This window comes from Dreissena polymorpha, chromosome 1, assembly GCF_020536995.1.
Source record: "Dreissena polymorpha isolate Duluth1 chromosome 1, UMN_Dpol_1.0, whole genome shotgun sequence".
Taxonomy (NCBI): Eukaryota; Metazoa; Mollusca; class Bivalvia; order Myida; family Dreissenidae; genus Dreissena; species Dreissena polymorpha.
The window spans coordinates 13,598,405-13,619,183 of NC_068355.1; the positions used below are offsets into that span (position 1 = coordinate 13,598,405).

Consider the following 20,779-nt stretch of genomic DNA (forward strand, 5'->3'; position numbering starts at 1 on the left):
AGCTCAAAATTATACGACCTTCAACCTTTAAATCTAGTCATGACATAATTTTTCGCCATCCGTATAATGAATCAGCTGATTGATGGCGTCATAAATTGACATACTTATTGCTTCATTTTCCCCATTTTTTTGGACGATTTATTATAAACGCGACTTATTTCACATGTTTTCTACATGTACTGTATGTCGACATATCTGAATTGTCCATTGATCACATTTTCCTTATTTCGTGTAATGTGCATTGTTTATAACCAAAGCATATACTTTTGACATTTAACTTAAATATTAAGAATGTACAACAAGCCATACACATATCGCACAGTTCATGAATAATCTGCTATGTTTGCTTTCCTTTTTAATTCACGTAAGGCATAGAGCTGTGTAAAGTATAAGATGGTAAAAATAGCACCACTCTGGAATTGGGAACGTCCCATTTTGTACACGGGTATTTTCTACTCATTTATCTGTTGTGTACTGGAATGTTTTCCATTCTTTGTGTATTTATATATTAAATTATTTTCTCGTACAATAAGGGCATTTAACAAAGATAAATAAAACATTGTGCAAGTTTAAACATAATTATGTTTGTATGCAGAAATCTGCAAATGCAACCGGGTTTACCAACGGCTATTATTAGATAAACTGCTCCGGTTCATTTGAACAGCAGTAATGTAGAGTACATGACGTAGCGTGTGACGAAGAAGAAAGTTTATCGCGTTCATAAATTCATTTGAAGTGATAGAATGGCATGAGGGTCTTTATTTAACTATGCTAAAATAATTATTGAAGACCCTGGATGCAAAATCGTCAATTATTGAGTTAAATGGATTATTAAATGGATTTTAAAGGATAATTAAAGGTAAGATACTAGTTCTTACGTGTTTTGATTTTTGTTTGTACTTTTGTCGTTCCCTGTTCTCGGGGAAATGATTTTAATATGGCCCATGTCATGGGCGCCATTGATGCATCGGATCACACACGGCATACCCATAACATTATATAAAAAACTCGTTCTGCGCGTCCTTAAATTCGTCGTCCGAAGTCGGAAAACGTATTGCCCTGTATTATATTTTGTCAAATAAAGTGTCAGTCGCTGCAATTGTCTGTTTACTCGTCAAAATTGTCAACGTCTTCGATAGCTAAAACAACTTCAGCGTACAGTTTATTTAGACTATTGACAGACCTGTACAAAGTCGCGCCAGTCAAAAATCATAAAAAGCGACATTTAAAGTTATGGTAGCCAGAACTAGGTCGTCGATGGTTAACATGTATGTTGACATCGACAGCATTTTGTCAGGAGCAATCGCCGCCATATTGGATTTTGATCATTTTCTTTCGAAAATAAAATGAATTATAGTAAAGTAAAATCTTCTTTTCGCGGTCGTAATGTGTTAAAATTCGCATACTGCGTAAAATTAAATGTAGGCATATGGTGATATTTTTACTTGTTTTACAGTTTGTGTGAATTTTTTAAAGACTATTTTGCGTACCAGAACAAATACATGTATATCACTACGCATGGTTACATTTGTTAGATTTTAAGCGCTTTTATGACTGAATTAAAATTATTAGTAAGGTTATTAGATCTATTTTTGTTAAATGTCACGTTGAAAAAATCAAATGGGATAAATAGAATACTAGGATTATCGTTGAATACAGAGAAGTTTATGTTGCTCGGCTCGAACACCGAAAGCGCTCGCCAAGGCTCGCGCTTCCGGCGTTCTAAGCCTCGCAACATAAACTTCTCTGTATTCAACGCTAACCTAGTATTCTCTATAACACAAATGTGGGCATTTAATATTGAATTGCAGTCATGTTTTCAGTTTTCTGTTAACATAAAAATTTCTCAGGCTGTTATGTAGTATTAAATAGAATGAGCCTCAACAATGAGTATTCTAATTATCCTCACGCTCCGAATTGGAGCGGGGGATTATGTGGTTATCTCTGCTGTATGTCCGTCCTGGCCACTATCGTCTACACAATTAGCACTAGAACCTTGAAACTTAAACACATGGTAGCTATGAGCATATGCGCGACAGTGCACTATTTGGAATTTTGATCTGACCCCTGGGTCAAAGCTGCGGCATGGGGATATACATCGGTAGCAGCTGTGCCATTTCTAGTTGAGTTTTAGTCTAACATAAATGTGATTTTATTTTTCAGATTTGGAACATTTGAAGAATTAAAACGACATTCCGTTGATGAAAATGGCAATTTAACACCTGGCAGAAGAGTATTATGTGGACTTGGTATGGGATATTTCATGTTTAAAAAAAGTCTTTTGTCAGTCTGTTTGGACTATAAAGTATTGTATCTTTGTTGTGTTTGGTATTTGTACTAACAGAAGCCCCTTGCTCTTTAATAACATTTCGGATGATGAAAGTTGCGATGGATCAGCAATGACATGTTCCACAAAAAGGAATGTGAAATATTAAATCATCGCACTGTAGTGCAGTAAAAAGAATTGTTGTCGTGTTAGCTTGTTGGTAATAATTTTTTTAAAGGTGGATAGACAAACATTATATTTACAAATAGTTTCATCATAATAGTTTAACATGTTACATACTTTTACGTGTTTACGTTATAATACTATGATAATCAAATGGTTTCAGAGACATGCATATTTTTCTTTAAGGCCCCAGGTTTATGATATTATTTTAGCTCGCCTAAGCACAGCGTACTCAATGGTGAGCTTTTGTGATCGCCTTTTGTGCGTCGTTCATCGCCAACATTTGCCTTGTTAACACTCTAGAGCCCCATTTATTGTCCGATCATCATGAAACTTGGTCAGAAGATTTGTCCCATTGATATCTTGGAAATGTTTGAAAATGGTTCTTGTTGGTTGAAAAACATGGCCAGCATGTCCTTATATGGCTATGGCAAAACCTTGACACTCTAGAGGCCTCATTTATTGTCAGATCATCATGAAACTTAATCAGAAAATTTGTTAAAATGATATCTTAGACGAGTTCTAAAAAGGTATTGTTCTGTTGAAATCAGGACTGCCCGGGGTTGGGGCATTTATTCTTATATGGCTATATTAAAACCTTGTTAACTCTCTAAAAGTCACATTTATAGTTCAATCTTCATGAAACTTGGTCAGAACAGGTCAGGTGATTTGTATCTCAGGTGAGCCCCTTTGGGCCTTTCAGACCCTTGTGTTATATTTTTCATACAGACAATTTATTGAATGCAGTTTGAGCTTTCCTTAATGTCCATATGGTAAAATACGTTAATAAACTAAATAAGGAAGTATTAATTCAAAGCGTACTAAGCAATTTTATATGCATCCAGTATCTATGCGTTGGCATTATAAAGAGACTGTTCATTCTCTGAACAGGGTAAATTAGTTTTCACCATTAACAATAGCACCAGGATTATTAACCAGTTGTTTCCCAGCTAAACTATTATAAACAGGGATCATATTTTCCCGCAACATCAATCGGTCCGGATATAAATGGGGAAAAGTATCCGAAAATGTATTTCCGAAATCGTGACAAATTACGTTAAAATATATACCATTGATTTTGCCATTCATGCAGGTGGTATAATACATGTACAAGTAAAATTTCCTTAGGCATTTTTTTTTAACGGAACGAGTTTTCTCATCTGTGTAAGTCTATACCGATGTTTTTAACTGTTGTCGACTCGATAATAGCTTACAAACATGCACTGAACCAAACAAATGTCTGTGCGTAGGTTGGCTACTGACAACAACAACCAAATATTTAATAAATAATTTGTTGTCAAATAACCCATGGCCGATAGTTTAGATGCGTAGGGATTAAATCACGAGAACGAAGCATTTGAAACCACGCATCTAATTTTCCGGTCGCGAGTTATTCAACAACAAAGTATAACGTACACGAATTATTTCGATTCTAACACGGTTTTACTAAAGATTTATTCCATGCATATTATTTTTCTTGTGTACTATTTTATGTGAAGTTCCGCCCATAAAAATAACTTTCGGCTGTTCTGTTGATCAGATCCGCGACTTTTATTCATATTATATTACCGGATTATTACGCTGGTGGAAAATGTATCTGCATGTTTTGTTTGGTTACAGTGCGTGCATTCAGACGCGTCTTTTCGGATGCGTCTTTAATCCGCTGTTCACAAGTTTTTGATTCTTGGTCTGACGCGCAATAAACTGGTCCTGACTGGTTTAGAGACTGCAGCGAATGGTTATCACACCTAATCGAGATCAGAATGTCATTAGGGTGTGTTAGCATGTACACTGTGTAATCGATTTCATGACATGGGAATTTTAATAGCAAACAGAATCGGACGGACTGTTTGGGATTTTCAATCGGTCCATCATGACCCCAATCGGTCTAGGACCGACAAAACCGAAAAAATATGATCCCTGATTATAATACTTGATTTGCAAATGTTTCATAAGAATTCATGTCAATGTTCCTTTGCTATGATGGAGTGTGAATCTCAAAATCCATTAAAAGAATACACTTAATTTGTGATGTTGTATTTGTAGGTGCTGGTATAGCGGAAGCCATTTTAGCAGTTACACCTATGGAGACGGTAAAAGTGAAATTTATAAATGACCAGACATCAGCAAAACCACATTTTAAAGGCTTTTTCCATGGTGTGAGAGAAATAATTAGAGCAGAAGGTATAAACATATTATCAGTAGCTTGCCTTTAAGACTTAAATTTACCTGCTCACATTTCTTTTCTTTTTTTACCCAATGTATATGTATTATGACATTTAAGTCAAATAAAATATAAGGTTTCTCATTCATACTTCAACCAGTTATACGATGTTTGGATATTTAGTGGTTTAATATTTTTTAAGGTCATTTTTTAACACTGTAAGGAAATGCCTAACTTGCAAATTCAAACCTTTGCAAATAACTGCATTGTGGTAGAGAAATGTGATCTTAATTGCTTTCTTAGAAGCTGGGCTTTTGGAGTTTTCGCAATATACCTATGTACCTTTTATACAAACTTTATAAAATATTTTCTTAAGTAAAGACGCACTCATTTACTAAATTGATAATTTAAAAACATATTTCAGTATTTTGTTTGTGAAAAAAGCATAGATTATTACATACATGCACGTTGTATACAGAACACTTCATGTACCTTATACTGATAAAAAAGTTTCTACAAATGGTGTAATATCTGCGTGTTGGTAGTAAAAACAAATACATGATCAAGTGAAGGTAGAAGCAGGGATTTGACAACTGTCCCATAGTGCTCTAGTTTAAAACTGCATTTGTTGTTTTATCAGTGTAAACAGATCAGTACTGGCTACCAAGCCACAACATATAAAAGATTTAGGTCATGTCAAGATGTAGATAACCCTTTATCACCAACTTTTACTATGTGTGTATGTGTGAAAATTAAAATATAATATTTAGATTTTCACCATCTTTTATTATCCTCAATATTGAAATAGACAAATTATCACAGAAAGAAATTCCATCATGACTATATAAATACTCAAATTATTAAAGAAACCAGTCAATTTTTTTATAAGCTCACCTGATTGCTCAGGTGAGCTTTTGTGACCGGTCTTTGTCTGTCGTTTGTCCGTCTGTCTGTCCACATTTGTTCGTAAACACTCTAGACGCCACATTTATTGTCGGATCTTCATGAAACTTGGTCAGAAGCTTCGTCTCAATGAAATCTCGGTCAAGTTCGAAACTGGGTTGTGCCGGGTCAAAAACTACGTCACTAGGTCAAAAAAAGGAAAAACATTGCAAACACTGTAGAAGTGCCCAATCTTCATGTAACTTCAAAATGTTCGTCTCAATGATATGTTGGTTGAGTTCAAAAGTGGTTCCAGTCCATTGAATAACATGGCTGCCAGTGGGCGGCGCAGTTTTCCTTATTTGGCTATAGAGAAACCTTGTAAACACTCTAGAAGTCACAATTTTTGCCCAAACATCATGAAAGTTGGTCAAAACATTGGTTTTATTGAAATATCGGACGAGTTTGAAACCGGTCCAGATCGGTGAAAAAACATGGCCGCCAGTAATGGCATTTTTCTCTATATGTATATAGTGAAAACATGTGAACGCTCTAGAATTCACATTTTTGGCCCAATTTTCATGAAATTTGGTCAGAACATTTGTTTCCTTGCTATGAGAGTTGAGTTGGAAAATGGTTCCGGTCAGTTGAATAACATGGCTGCTGGGGGGGGGGGGCAGTTTTCCTTATTTGGCTATAGAGAAACCCTGTAAACACTCTTGAAGTCACAATTTTTGCCCAATCATCATGAAAGTTTGTTAAAACATTGGTATTATTGATATCTGGGACGAGTTCGAAAATGGTCCAGATCGGTGAAAAAACATGGCCGCCAGTGGGCGGGGCATTTTTCTCTATATGTATATAGTGAAAACATGTGAACACTCTAGAAGTCACATTTTTGACCAAATTTTCATGAAATTTGGTCAGAACATTTGTTTCCTTGATATGAGAGTTGAGTTCAAAAATGGTTCCGGTCAGTTGAATAACATGGCTGCCGGGGGGGGCAGTTATCTTATATTTATACATAGTAAAAAAAGCTTGTGAACACTCTAGAAGTCACATTTTTTTGCCCAATCATCATGAAATTTGGTAAAAAGATTGGTTTTATATATATCATATAATTAATGCCATAAGTATTGCCCTTAGATTGTCCAAATTTTCATTATATTATACAAAATTCTTGTAAACACTCTAGAGGTCACAATTTTGTTTCAGATTTTATGAATCTTGGTCATAATATTTATTTTTGTAAGCAAAGTTTGATGTTTAGTAAGGGGGGTCAACTCAAAATATAGGTCACCAGGTCAAATCTTACAAAAACAAAAACACTAATAAAAAAAATATGCCAGAGTTTTGGTTCAATAATGATGAAACTTGACCAGGATGTTTGTCTGGACACTATCTAGGTCAAGTTTGACGTTTGGTAAAGATTGAATGAACTAACTCCTCTCAGGTGAGCGAACTAGGGCCATCTTGGCCCTCTTGTTTAATTGTTTAATTAAAAACTGGTACTATATTGTAGGAGCAAAAATGATATGTTGAATGTAGCTGGGTTATTCTATAAAACATTGTACAATGGAATGAAAATGATTATGATATGAAAGCAGACTTGCATAATTTTTTAGATTTCATGAAGGTCAGTCTGACTCATTATATTAAGCACTGCTTAATATTGAATAAAATATATATAGTAGTGATAGTAGATGGTGGTAGATGTAATAGTATCAATAATATGCGTCATATTTTTGGGAGCCATAGCCGATTCGCGATATATTGGACAACGAGATATAACGGACTGTGATATAATGGAGTTGCAGTGTACTTTCATTTGGTTAACATGGCAAAAGTCTAGGTTCAGATGCCATGGATTTCCTGCAGAATTGTTAAAGGATTTTGGAAGAAGTTTGATAATCTTGTAAGAAGAGTCAATTATTCTTATATTATGAAGTCCATGTCCATAACACAAAAACATGGTATTATATATGACCTGCTTTCCAAAAGACAACACACCAAGGTATTATCTGAAAAATCTATTTACCATTAACATTATTAAATGTTTGGAAATTAGGATCTAGTTTGTTTGCAAAAAGATTAAAACAGTAAGTGAAATGTCCAATGATCAATCTGTTTCTTTAAGGGCAGATATACCGTAGAAATCCAAGTATAGCGCGCCCCCATGTAAAGCATGCCCCCATGTATAATGCGCATCCTGTTGTTAAATTCCAAAATCACGAGAGAAAAATCTCAAGCAAAAAAAAAATGCAAATGGGACTGAAAAAAGCCGCCATTTTACTATTGCACAATCAAATAATGCGGGTCATTGGAATGCTTAATTTTGCATTCAAAAGAGGAAGTGTCATTATTGAGGAGCATGGGTTGCATAGCACTATATTTGTCTGACAATTTTGTATTTTTTTCTAGCAACAGATAAACTGTCCACATGCATTTCATGTAAAGCATGCAAAAATAATAGTTTATGTACATCATGCATTCTTCCTCGGGGAAGCCTGGGCTTTAAATTTTAATGTTGAATAAAAACTTCGTAGTCGGTGGAAGATGGGGCTGCAGTTGTTGAGTTATGTCGGTATTGACGTAAATTTTTCATCAATTACGTTGGACAAGTGGGGTTATTGTTTGTGGCACTACACAAGCGTGAATGTGATGTACAATGAAGTCACCAAATAACCACAAACTGGAAAACACTAAGAAGTCCCTATCACACCAACTTTTACCCGCAAAAAAGACCTCGTTGAAACTTATATTTACCAGCCCAATGGAAGCTGCAGAAGTGCGCAAACAAGGACAAGTCAATTTTGCATATTTTATTCAAACATTTAATTTTTTGTGAAAAAACTATTGCTACCCCTTTCATCTGCTGTTACCGACTGTTTCTTGTTTTGACAAGGGCCCCTTCAGTCTGTCGTTTGGCTGAATTAAATCTTCCTTCAATAGAGTATCATCATAAAAAAAATCGATTTGATTCAGGTATTTAAGACAATCCATCAAATTGATGATATTAATGCGGGAACTTTTTTCAATTACCAGTATGCTGAAAATTGTTGGACTAATGGCCATTGCTTAAAATAAAAAAAATAAAAAAAGCACATAAGTCAGTTCACCTCAATTCTTTTGGACAAAATCTCAGTTTTGAACAATTTATCTCAAATGTAAATACTTATCAATAATAACCTTTCACTTGCCTCCATCCCTTAAAAGCCCATAAACACTCAAAATCATCAATATTTTCGTACAAAATTTCAAAAAATAAAGTTAACAAATAAACAAAAAAATGTTCCTATAGCAATAGCCAAAAATTCAACGCTAAATGTGGTCTGGTAACATAGATATAACACTATACAAAATGCAAGTTTTTATTTTTTGTGTCAATATATTCAATGTGAATTTCCGGCTACGATATCCCAACATTTAAGAGCGAATGTGAGATTGGCTTTGGGAAGCTTCGGAAGCACGACAATCTTAGACACTGCCAGAAGCCAATCTCATATTTGCTCATAATGGTTCAGATATTGTGGCCGAATATCAACATAAGTTTCAATCTGGTTCACATGTATCCAAATACTTGGTCATCAGGTTAATTCTATGACAACCTTTTAAACTCTAGAGGCCACATTTGTGATTCAGTCTTGAATAAACATTTAAGAGTGTTAACCCTTTGCATGCTGGGAAATTTGTCGTCTGCTAAAATGTCGTCTGCTGAATTTCTAAAATTAGCATTTTCTTCTCTTTTTTTTCAAAGAATACTATCAGAATAGCAAACAGTTTGGATCCTGAACCAACTAACCTAGGACAAACTGTTTGCAAATGCCGTTAAAATTCGGTTCCAGCGCTGAAAGGGTTAAACATGAAAATACATGTACAAAGGTCGAGTTTGAATCTGGTAATATAAATCCAAAAACTTGGTCACTAGGTCAAATTTTATACAAACCTTGAGGCCACATTTATGACCCAGTGCTGATGAAACTTGATCAGAATGTCAATACACAATGTATCGACTATATTGAGGCTTAGTTCGAATGCAGGTCATGTGCATCCTATATCTAGGGGACCAGGTTAAATCTTAGAAAAACCTTGTTGTAACTCTAGAGGATACATTTATTATCCGATTCATATGTCTCAATCTTAATGAAAGTTTGTCAGAATGTAATTTTGACACTTTTTAGGCCGAGTTTAAATCTTGGTTATGTCCTTAAACTAGGTATCAATCTTTTTTAAGTTCTCGGGAAAACCTTATTATTTCCTAAGAGGCCTCATGTATGACTGAATTTTGATAAAGTGTGATCATAATACTGATCTAGACTATATCTTGGCTGAATTTGAATCAGGTTCACATGCATTAAAAAACTAAGTTACCTGGTCACATGTTAAAACGACCATCACCAGATTTATTTCTCAATCTGAATAAAACTTTTCCTGAAAGTTAATCTTAACAATAGCTAAGCTGTGTATTATAATGGGTCATGTGTGTGTAACTAGTTCACTAGGCAGTCTTCATGTAAGCGCTTCAACGCCCTCTTGTTATCCTTCAGCACCAACTACAGTCTTAAAAAGAGATAATTGAAAGGCAGAAGAAAATTTCTTTGAGCATATGTAGAAAAATGTAATACCAGGTTTATTATGCTCCTCCCCCAAAAAAAATTGGGGGAGCATATAGTCGCCGCTTCGTCTGTCCGTGCGTGTGGTCGTCCGTGCACAATTTTTGTCACAGCTATTTCTCAGCAATTAATGACCGGAATTCAAATAAACTTTATGGGAAGCTTCACTACCAAGAGGAGATGTGCATATTATCAGCTGGTTCTGGTCGGATGATTTTTCAAAGAGTCAGGGGTTTTTCTGCCTATTTTGGGAAAAAGAGTCTGACCAAATTGGGAATTTTTTATCGACAAAATTGGTCATTTTGGGAATTTTTGCTTCGATGAAACGGCTCATTTGGGAAAAAATTGTGAATTAATCATGCTTAAATAATTCAGTGGTTTAACAAATAAATTTGTTTTTATTTGGTTATTTTGTCTTCTTTATGTAAACAGATGCAATATTGGGCATGTTCAATGTTAATTCAAGTACTGCAGTTTTGTTTTTCAGTTACAGTTACACTCAGTGATAAGAACTGAACAGTCAAAACCTTATAGCAAATATTTTTTACCAAAACAAACACTGGTTAGTCACACAAGTTATAAGACATTTCATTCTTAAAAAAAAAAAAAAAAATATATATATTTTTTTTATTTTTTTTTTGGAAATTGGGATTTTTTTTATAATTTCGGTTTGGGATCGGGTCCGTTTGCTTTGGGAGTGCCTCCGTTGTCCGGAGGCGCAGACAGTGCTGAAAAACCCCTGAAGAGTTATGGCCCTTTGAAATTTTCTATAAACTGTACATATAGTGCAATTCTTGTCCCCCCAACTACTGACTGGAATTCAATGAAGCTTTATGGGAAGCTTAACTACCTTAGGGAGATGCGCATGTTATTTGTGGGTTCTGGTTAGATGATTATTCAGAGAGTTATGGCCCTTTGAAATTTTTAAGTTGCTAAACCATCCATCGTATTATTTTGTCCAAAGTTATGCCCCTCAAGACGTTTCCTTTTATCTGAATATATAGTGCAATATTGTGACCAAAAATAACTTTGGAAAGCATCACCCGTCTCCGACGGTTTCTTGTTTCTATCACTTCCTCAAAGCTTTGTTTAAGAAACAAAAGTAACTTGTTGTTCAGGTTTTCGTGGAGTGTACCAGGGTGTGGTTCCCACTATCATGAAGCAGGGCAGCAACCAGGCAATACGCTTTTATGTCATGGAGACCCTGAAACACTGGTACCGCGGCGAGGATCACAATAAGAAGGTTCCAACACTGGTTGTGGGGGCGTTTGGAGTTATTGCAGGGGCTTGTTCAGTGTACGGGAACACACCTATTGATGTCGTGAAGACAAGGTTACAGGTGCAAAATCTTCAGTGCTTTTGTATATATTGTTAATTAATTATGTGAAACATGGTTATGGACTTAAGAATGTGCACTTGGTACTGCTTAACCAACTAACCTAGGACAAGTGTGAGTAGGTTGACTGACTATCGTGAAACAACTGAATTACTAAAGAAAACGTCTAAAAATGCAAATAAATAAAGACGGAACATGGAGTATACACTGATTGTAGCTGCTAATCACTGAAAATCATTTGCTAGTGACAAAATCTGTTTATAGTTTCTTTTAATTGTTGTTGGAGAATTTTTTTTTGTCATTTTTGGTAATTTAGAAAATTTATTGTGAACAGAAGTTAAAATTGTATCTATAGGAAAAACTTAAAAGACTTAATAATTAGATTTGAGTATTGATTGATATATTTGACTGCTTTTGATAATTAGCATTGTGATACTTGATTTCAGGGTCTGGATGCTCACAAATACAAAGGAACCATAGATTGTGCAATAAAGATATTTAAAAATGAGGGCCCAAGAGCGTAAGTGTTGATAGGCCTTTTTTTAGTAGTTTTGTATGAATATTTGAGGATTGCTGTAAAAAGCTGAAATTTTGCAAAATAAACCAACCAAAACTGCATCTTTAAAAGCAGGGAATCACAATAATTGTGAAAGAAAATCTCAGTTTATAAAAAAATATGCATTTTGCTTTAAACTTCTATTTTTTAATATAATTTGTGTAGAGGTAAAAACATAACAAAGTAGACAAAAACAAACAATTGTTTCAGATTCGCAAATTTTCTTTGAAGTTATGATGTTTGTGAGGAAACAGGAAAATTGAACATCTACCATGCTCTAAAATATCCATTATATGCAGCTTTTGACAATTAAAAAAAACATCAAAATTATAAAGCGTTGCAATGCAAAACAATTTGCAGAGTTTTGTTGTTGTCGTTATATTTTGTGACACTACAACGATGGCTTATATAAAGTATTAAAATAAAATAATCAGTACAAATTTATATGAAGTATAAAATACAACCATCATAGTATGAGCATGGATGGCCATGTGGTCTAAGCAGTGCAAGCCCAGTTGAGAGCTTTGTTTAGCTTGGATGTTTTTGGAGAAAACCCGAGCTATTGTCATAGCCAGCTCATTGTCCGCCGTAGGCGTCGTGCTTAAACCTTAACATTGGCCATAACTTTTTAAATATTGAAGATAGCAACTTGATATTTGGCATGCATGTGTATCTCATGAAGCTGCACATTTTGAGAGGTAAAATTATATGGTGAACATCATCCTTCAAGGTCAAGGGTCGAAAAAACTAAGTCAAGGGAAGTAATAAGCTTTAAATGGACATAGTTATCTGACCTGCCCATGTATATATTTTTGTTAAATAAATCAAAGCGGCGCAGTAAGCGGCATTGTGTTTCTGACAAACACATTGTGGTAAAAGGTCAACGTCAAGGTCATCCTTTACGTCTACGGTAAAAAATACACATTTAAGGGAAGTAATAAGCTTTAAAGGGAGATAATTATTCAATATTGAACATAGCCACATTAAATATTTGGCATGCATGTGTATCTCATGGAGCTGCACATTTTGAGTGGTGAATCTACAGTCACGGTAGTGGCTTTTAATTATTTGCTACTAAAAATAGAGATTTGGTAGAGACAATTATTTTCAAGGGAAGTAATTTATATGATTATAAATCTCATATTATATATTTCCTTTCCAAGAATTAAAGTTCTTTTGACAGTTACTGTACATATTTATTATTTTGATTATTTATAAATCAAATGATTGATTTGTCAAAGTTTTTTTTTAATGATATAATTATCATTTCTTTCACGTATTTAGTTGTTAATAGTATTGTTCATTACGTACCTGTGGACTTATGTCCATAGATACATGATGAACTCTGGCTATGATCTCTTCGATAAACCACAGGCCTTGGTTGTCCAGTTGGATTGGACAAAATCCAAGGGAAGTAATAAGCTTTAAAGGAGGAAGATGATTTCTATACCTGCCAAATTATAAATAGAAATTTTATTTCAAAGTGGCGCAGTAGGGGGCATTGTGTTTCTGACGAACACATCTCTTGTTGGGTCACTAGGTCAAAGGTCAAGGTCAGTGTGACCTCTAAAAAAAAAAATCTGACAAGCTTTTGCAGCCAAGCGTGGCACCCGTTATGCGGTGCTCTTGTTTATTTCTTTAATTTTATTCTTGTTGGTTACTTAAGCTCCTTAGATCCAATGTACATTTATCAATATAAAGCATTTAATGACAAACTTTAATACATGCCAAAATCTGTGAAAAGGTCTTAAGTAGCTTTGTTAAAATTAGATATTGAACCCAGTTGGGGGGGGGGGGGTGGAACTTTCATAACTTTCATGTTCGTCTACATAAACCTAGCTAACTTCTATCACATATCTCAAGAAACTGAATTGAAACTTTCAATGTTATCCAAGCAAAGTCTAAATGAGACAAACACAATTATCAAATAGTGATGCACTTTGTCCTTTATATGAGTGCCCTTGGTATGGCTTACTTGTGGTGCAGGAGCGTTAATTGTGATCAAGCCCCAGTCATCAGCTAATACAATTAAAACTTATTGTCCCCTACCGGTTTTACCGGAGGACATTATGCACGTCATTTCATTTTGTTCCTACGTCAAAAATTCTGGTTGCTATGGCAACAAATTTAAAAAATCTGACAATGGTGGAATTTCTGACAATTGTGGAGCCGGTAGGGGACAATATTGCCTGGCAATAATATTGAAGTATTGATAGTATTTTTAAGATTCAGTACTTAACTACATAAGAAATAGTGCAACAATTTATATAAACTTCTGCAGGTTTTACAAGGGGACTGTTCCACGACTCAGTCGAGTGTGTCTAGATGTTTGCATCACGTTTATGATCTACGACAACTTCATGGAGGTGTTCAACAAGTTCTGGAAGCACTAGAACCATCAACTTAATCACTATGTTGAGAAATGGAAGCTTCCATTCATCAACTGGCCATGAGCATTATTTGGTGATAGGTTATACTCATCCAATATGCTGTTTCAAGGGACAGTACTAAGTGTGTCTAACAGCTTCGGGGCTGGTCATATTGTGGCTGCATGACTTGAAAGATGATGCTTATTGCATAACAAGGGGAATGCATTAATTACTGGTGTTGTATTGTATGGTCTAAATTATTTCCAATATATAAGTAGATAGTTGTATATATTTTATTTGACATACATTTCATGTTGATTTTGATAATATACAAATTCTACAGTTTTCTCTTCACCATTTACAAATATATTTATGAAACTTTGTTAACCTTTTGTACGTTATAAAACAGAGTTTTTCCTCTGTTGACCATTATCGTTAATGAATATTTTTATTTTTATTCATAATCAATATTAAGTATTACCAAGTATAAAGTTTTTACAAAGATTGTAATTTAATTTGTATATCACATTCCTATTTGTTATGGGTCGCTTCCGTTGTTTATTTTTGCAACAAATATTACTGTTTTTATACATGTATTGTTTTTGCAATAATTTCTATCTTGTACTACACTATTGCAATTATATCTTTCTTATCATTGAAATCCTAGACAAACTAGATTTGATATTGATGTCATTAGACATACCTATTTTAAAACAAGTGCTGTTGATCCAAGTATTTACTTTCAACTAGCCTTTCCAACAGTCATGTTGTTAAAAAATGAGCAATATTGATGCCATGTTGTACTGATGTGTTGCTAAGTCATGACAGTACATTTATATGTCTATATGATCTTATATTTTCTTGTTTGAAACAACTATACATCCAAATCTGGAACACATGAAGATGGGTATTTTTCATATGGTTATTACTATATAGTAATTGATATCAACACCACTCAAATCTGATCAATTAATACCAAATTTTGGTTAAATTATTTCAAAAGAGGTTGTGTTTTACTTTGCTCAATCATTTTGTTACAAACTAAAAAAGTGAACTTAATTGTCTACATTGCATTATGGTAATATTTGTATTGGAATTTTTCAAGCAGGTCATCGAAAAGTTGACATACATTAAGCCAGTAAGGTCTGACCTCCATATTGTTTTCATGTCACACATGTTTTTTAACTGCAGTTGGGAAACATAGGAAGGTAAATTTATGTTCAACATAATTATTTGTTTCTTCCACCAATAGAATCCTAGAAAAATGAATATGTATTTTGAATTGTGAATTATATTAAATTATAAATATATTATTGCTCAGTCAATGCTTTGTATTATACGTTATGACGTGATTTATACATGACATGCTTTTTCGTTATTTTCATAGATCAATATACATGTACTATAGTGCTGGCAACATATAATTAGTAGAGAAGTAAAAAGATTTACACCCTTTTTTTCAACCATTTGATTTGAATGTATAAGGCAAGTCATAGATGTGATTTGGTGGATTGAATAATGAATGTACATGTACATACATTTTAAAACAACCAGCTTTACATGTATTGTCAAATGATTGATATTATATTAGGAGTGCAATTGCACAATCATTAAACAATTTTGTGAAACTTTCATTATTGTGTATTTTGGTCTTTTGAATAGTCCAAATATTATTAATCATGATTAACTTTAATTATATGCAAGTGTTCAATAATGTATTGTTTTGATGGTCATCAATATACAAAGGAAGTGTACATTGTTTTTGTAGAAATATGACTTTGAGGACCAATTGCTTTTGTTAGATGTATGTTAGAAAACATGGGATTTATTTAAATAAAACAATAAAAGGCAATTGGGTTCTTAACACATTGTGGTACTTCATTAGAGCAATATCTACAACAAATACTTCTACTGATTTGAAAAGTATATCTGTTTAAATTAAAATAAATGTGTGAAAACTAGTTTATTTGTAAGAAGCGCATTCTATTGCATTAATTTATGAAGATTGGTGCTAATGGTATAATTATATACTTCTTAAACTCAATGCAAATCTGAACAGGCACACTTTGCATTTCAAAGTAAATATGTACAAAAACAATGCTGCCATTGCTGTGTCATTCTGAACAGTCACACATGGCATTGCTGTGTGAATCTGTACTGACAGACACCGGCATAAAAGTTTAAATCTTTACATACACAAACACATGCTTGTAGTTGCAGTGTATGGACTAACAGTCTCCTCATTGGTAATCTAGACTCGCACCTGGCATTGCAGAGAAAGTCTGTACAGGCATTAAAATTGGCATTGGTGTGTTTGTCTATACAGACACGTCCCTAGCATTGATCTGAAAGGCCCAAAGTCGTTCATCTGAGATACAAAGGAACTGACCTGTTTTGTGCACTCCAAGATGTTACTAGAACAAATGTTCTGACCAACTTTCATGAAGAGTGAACAATAAATGTAACTTATAGAGTTCTAACAAGGTTTTACAATAACCATACATGGATAAATACCCTGCCCCCTTGTGGCCACATTTTTCAACAGACTGGAACCATTTTTCTTACACATCCATGAGTAACAATTTTTGAACTCGTCTCGGATATCATTGGAATAAATCTTCTGACCAATAAATGTGGCTTCTAGACTGTAGATTGTTAACAAGGTTTAACTATAGCAATGTATAGCCATATAAGGAAAATGCCTCGCCCCCTGGTGCCTGTGTTTTTTAAAGTGTTAACGAGGTTTAACTACAGCAATTTAAGACAAAATGCCCCACCCCCTGGGGGCCATGTTTTTCAACCAACCGGAATCGTTTTGAACTCTCTAAAGATATCATCAGGGCCAATCTTCTGACCATGTTTCATGAAGATCTAACAATAAATGTGGCCTCTAGAGTGTTGACAAGGTTTTACTATAGCTATATATAGCCATATTAGGAAAAATGCTCTGCCCCCTGGCAGCCATATTTTACAAGCAATTCATCCAAGATTTCATTCAGGGGAATCTTCTGACTAAATTTCATGAAGATCGAGCAATAACTGTGGCCTCTAGAGTGTTAACAAGGTAAATGTTGACGCAAGACAGATAAAAGGCGATCACAACAGCTCACCGTGAGCACATTGTTCTCAGGTGAGCTAAATATGCTCACCTTCACCTGGCAGTGCAGTGTAAATATAGAAAGAAACACACATGGCATTTGAGTATCACAATGAAATGACACAAACCTGGCCTGGTACTGCGAAGTAAATCTGTACAGACACGCTTGGCATTTCAGAATATATCTGAATTATCACAAATCTGGCAAGGCAGTGTACCTCAGTACAGACAAACACCTGGCAAGGTGGTTAAAATATGTGAAAACCAAAACCTGGAATATTAGTATTATTCTGTACAGACCTGGCATTTCTGTGTGAACCAGTAGTCACAAACCTGGCATGGCAGCGCAGTCATACTGGCACTGATAACTAGTAAAAAATACAGGTCAGTGACATAGATGCCCTCTTGACAAAAACTTGTACAAAGATGAGTTTTTCTCATATTTTACCTTTAATCTGTTTAACCTTGAACTTAAATGAAAGCATAAAAATCATGACATAAAATCATATACTAGTATGAGAAAAAATGTTATAACAAATGGCATTTTGGGTACAGTTCATAATTTTGCACCAAGTGAAGGTCCAATTTTCTTGTATGAATCTCTTGTGCGATAGGTTATGGCATGACCTTCGTCGAAATATGGATTTAACGTGGTTCGAACCCTTTCCATCCATGCCTTGATTTTGAGGTTGGATTCATAGACGTCTTCCTCAAACACTGGGAACAACTGCATCAGTTCACAGGCTGCCAAGAGATCAGCAACCGAGATGTCCTCACCACCAATGAACTTTTGGTCCCTTAAGAAATAGGTTTCAATATGGGCGATAACTTTTGGAAGTTCTGCCTTGAATCTCTGTACCTTCTTCTCATTTATTTTCTCATTTTTGGCAACTGGTATTAGCAACTGAAATTCATCACAGGTGAAATAAAAAAAAATAACATTAATAAAGCCAATCAAATACTATGAGTGTATAAAAATGTATTAATTGTACGTGTAAATGTTGGAATAAAGCTATTATGTGGGATTCATTATTATCATTTAGTTTTACATCTTCATGAATATTAACCCATGTATATCATGTGCCATAATATGTCATTTTCAAATGATTCAAATCAGCTTTTAAAATTTTATGGGGTGATTCAAAGCTCAAACTACTCATTGAAGCTACATAAGACTTTAGTAACGTTGATCTAGTGAACATTGGCTATAGGGATTTGCAATCATCTTCATATAAATAAACCAAGATTCTGAAGAGTAACCTATAATTTAAAACAATACCCCACCTTATGTTGGAAGACCATGGCAGCCTGCAAACGGGTGTTGAGATGCTGCCAGTGCAGATACTCGTCTATTCTGGCCTGTTTTTGAAGGTCTGAATGTGGATACCAATGTTCCGGTAGCTTGTATTTTTGTGATAGGTATCTTAGAATTGCAACACTGAAATAAATTACATCTTTAATTTGTATAATCTGTAATTATATTTCAAAATATTTAAATTGCTATAATAGAGTTAGAATTTTCCACTTGTGTCATTTGTTGTCATAACCTATGGCAATGCAACAGCTGTCAGCTATGAAAATAATGGCTTCATTATACTTTACACAAGGGTCACCTCAGTGGAACTTGATTTGCAACTTCTGTAAAGTGACATGTATTGTTCTTTACAGCACCCTCATACATAGTTTCCTAAGTTATTTAGATAGTCTGGGGATTGGTTACTGTGTTATTTTGAAAGGTTGGCAATTGGTTCCCACATTATCTTGACCGCCCTGACATTGGTTCCTGGGATGTTTTAACACAGGCACACATTGGTTCATACACAGCCCAAACCAATGTCCAGTGTCCAGTTTGTAAAAATAACATAGGAACCAATGTCCGGGTTGTCATGATAATAGCAAACCAATGTCAATTTGAGTAAAACGAATGTATGAGCAATTTTCTGTTGAAACCAATATCTTGGATTGTTTCAATTGGCTAATTACCAAATAAGCGATTGCTATGCCTATGAAGTTTACTCTAATTGAACTATTTAAACTGTTACTTTGACACTTTGTCAGACCATGTGACAGAGGTATCTTTATCTGATAAATTGCTTTGATGGACACCTGTTGAATTGTCATTTAATGGTCATGTTTAGGGCTGTCCATAAAGTACATCACTCTTCAGAAGTGGGGAGGGGATTTAAGAAAGTGTGACAGTTTGTGACAATGGTAAGGGGGGGGGGGGGTTGCCACATGAGACGTCACACATTTTTTTTGTAGAATTGAATAGCTTTAAAATAATTTCCAATGATTTTGTGAAACATTTGAGTAAGTTTTAAGTAAAAATAAAATGAAATGTGTATTTTCTGATTGGGTTGTTCACAAATCCTCTCCCTAGGAGTGCTAGTATGCTTTTATGAAGCCTTTGTATGATGCATAGCCTTGCTTTCAAGAAGAATAATTAATTATATGTTGTCCACTGCATAAATATATATCCTACATGTGATAACTATTGCACAATCGGTAGATCATCATAGCATTGACGGTTGACCTCACCTATAATTCATGTATTTGTAAATGAGAAAGCAGATAAATGATGTTTATTACAAAATTGTCAAGACATACTAAGTATTTTAGCAACTTTTGTTTTAAAAATCAATCTAGATTTAGTTGCTGCTTCAATGAATAACTATAAAAACTGTTGCCAATTAACTATTCTGCTATTATAGTCATGCTAATATTGTGATAGTTCTTTTAATTGGAAGGTGTATATTTGAATAATATTTAATAGTGAAGTGCGTTAATATTACATTTTAATTAAGTGTTAATAAAAAAAATGTTTGAAAGTGTGATTTAATAGACCAGTTGAATGTTATTGTATACATTCGGGATTTTCCGCGCATGAGCACTGACTGGTTGGCAAAAAACACTGGTTACAGTAACGTAAAACATGTATACATGTCTTTTGTTTAGTCAATAAAACGATACAAAAATCCGAAATAAACATTAAAACTTGTCAATAATATTGCAAAAATATAACATTTAGTACCAATAAATGTATATTCATAAATATAATTTCCTCTGTATAAAAATACGAATTAGTTATTACCGGCAGATTAAATGTGGTCGGAAGACTAAAAACTGGCAATCCCACAAAACAAAACATAAACTATTCTTCGTAATCTTTGTGATAGTAAGATTTTGATAATTTATATTTCAAAGATAATAACACATACATTAATTTGATTATAATTATAAGCGGTGTACATAGTGTTATTGTTCATAAGCGAACGATAGTGTAAGAGGTGCATTTAATCAATTATAAAACAAT

The 20,779-nt window shown here is 34.2% G+C and overlaps 4 protein-coding genes across 13 annotated transcripts in view; 3 read left to right on the top strand and 1 right to left on the bottom strand.

Annotated features, from left to right (window-relative positions):
- The window catches only part of LOC127871717 (putative tricarboxylate transport protein, mitochondrial), a 195,683-nt gene extending 179,462 nt beyond the window's left edge, over nucleotides 1-16,221 (top strand). For both annotated transcript variants that reach the window (XM_052414872.1, XM_052414864.1), the window contains exons 3-7: nucleotides 2,164-2,249; nucleotides 4,496-4,633; nucleotides 11,227-11,447; nucleotides 11,891-11,964; nucleotides 14,282-16,221. In XM_052414872.1, the coding sequence (XP_052270832.1) occupies nucleotides 2,164-2,249; nucleotides 4,496-4,633; nucleotides 11,227-11,447; nucleotides 11,891-11,964; nucleotides 14,282-14,393 (631 nt within the window). In that variant the 3' untranslated portion in view covers nucleotides 14,394-16,221. The remainder of the gene's footprint in view (nucleotides 1-2,163; nucleotides 2,250-4,495; nucleotides 4,634-11,226; nucleotides 11,448-11,890; nucleotides 11,965-14,281) is intronic.
- Nucleotides 1-20,779, bottom strand: part of LOC127871640 (glutathione S-transferase theta-1-like) — a 163,409-nt gene that overhangs the window by 136,453 nt on the left and 6,177 nt on the right. The window contains exons 3-4 of one of the 4 annotated variants that reach the window (XM_052414765.1): nucleotides 18,751-18,904; nucleotides 17,894-18,370 (exon numbers count right to left, since the gene is read on the bottom strand). The exons of 1 other annotated variant lie outside the window; for it this stretch is intronic. In XM_052414765.1, coding sequence (XP_052270725.1) covers nucleotides 18,023-18,370; nucleotides 18,751-18,904 — 502 coding nt within the window. In that variant the 3' untranslated portion in view covers nucleotides 17,894-18,022. Of the gene's footprint in view, nucleotides 1-17,893; nucleotides 18,371-18,750; nucleotides 18,905-20,779 lie in introns of those variants that run through there. 2 more of the 4 variants (XM_052414773.1, XR_008045487.1) reach the window with 2 other exon arrangements.
- Nucleotides 1-20,779, top strand: part of LOC127871385 (unconventional myosin-XIX-like) — a 200,443-nt gene that overhangs the window by 130,871 nt on the left and 48,793 nt on the right. The window lies entirely within an intron of this gene.
- The window catches only part of LOC127871554 (WD repeat and SOCS box-containing protein 1-like), a 229,476-nt gene that overhangs the window by 80,198 nt on the left and 128,499 nt on the right, over nucleotides 1-20,779 (top strand). The gene's annotated exons all lie outside the window — the stretch shown is intronic.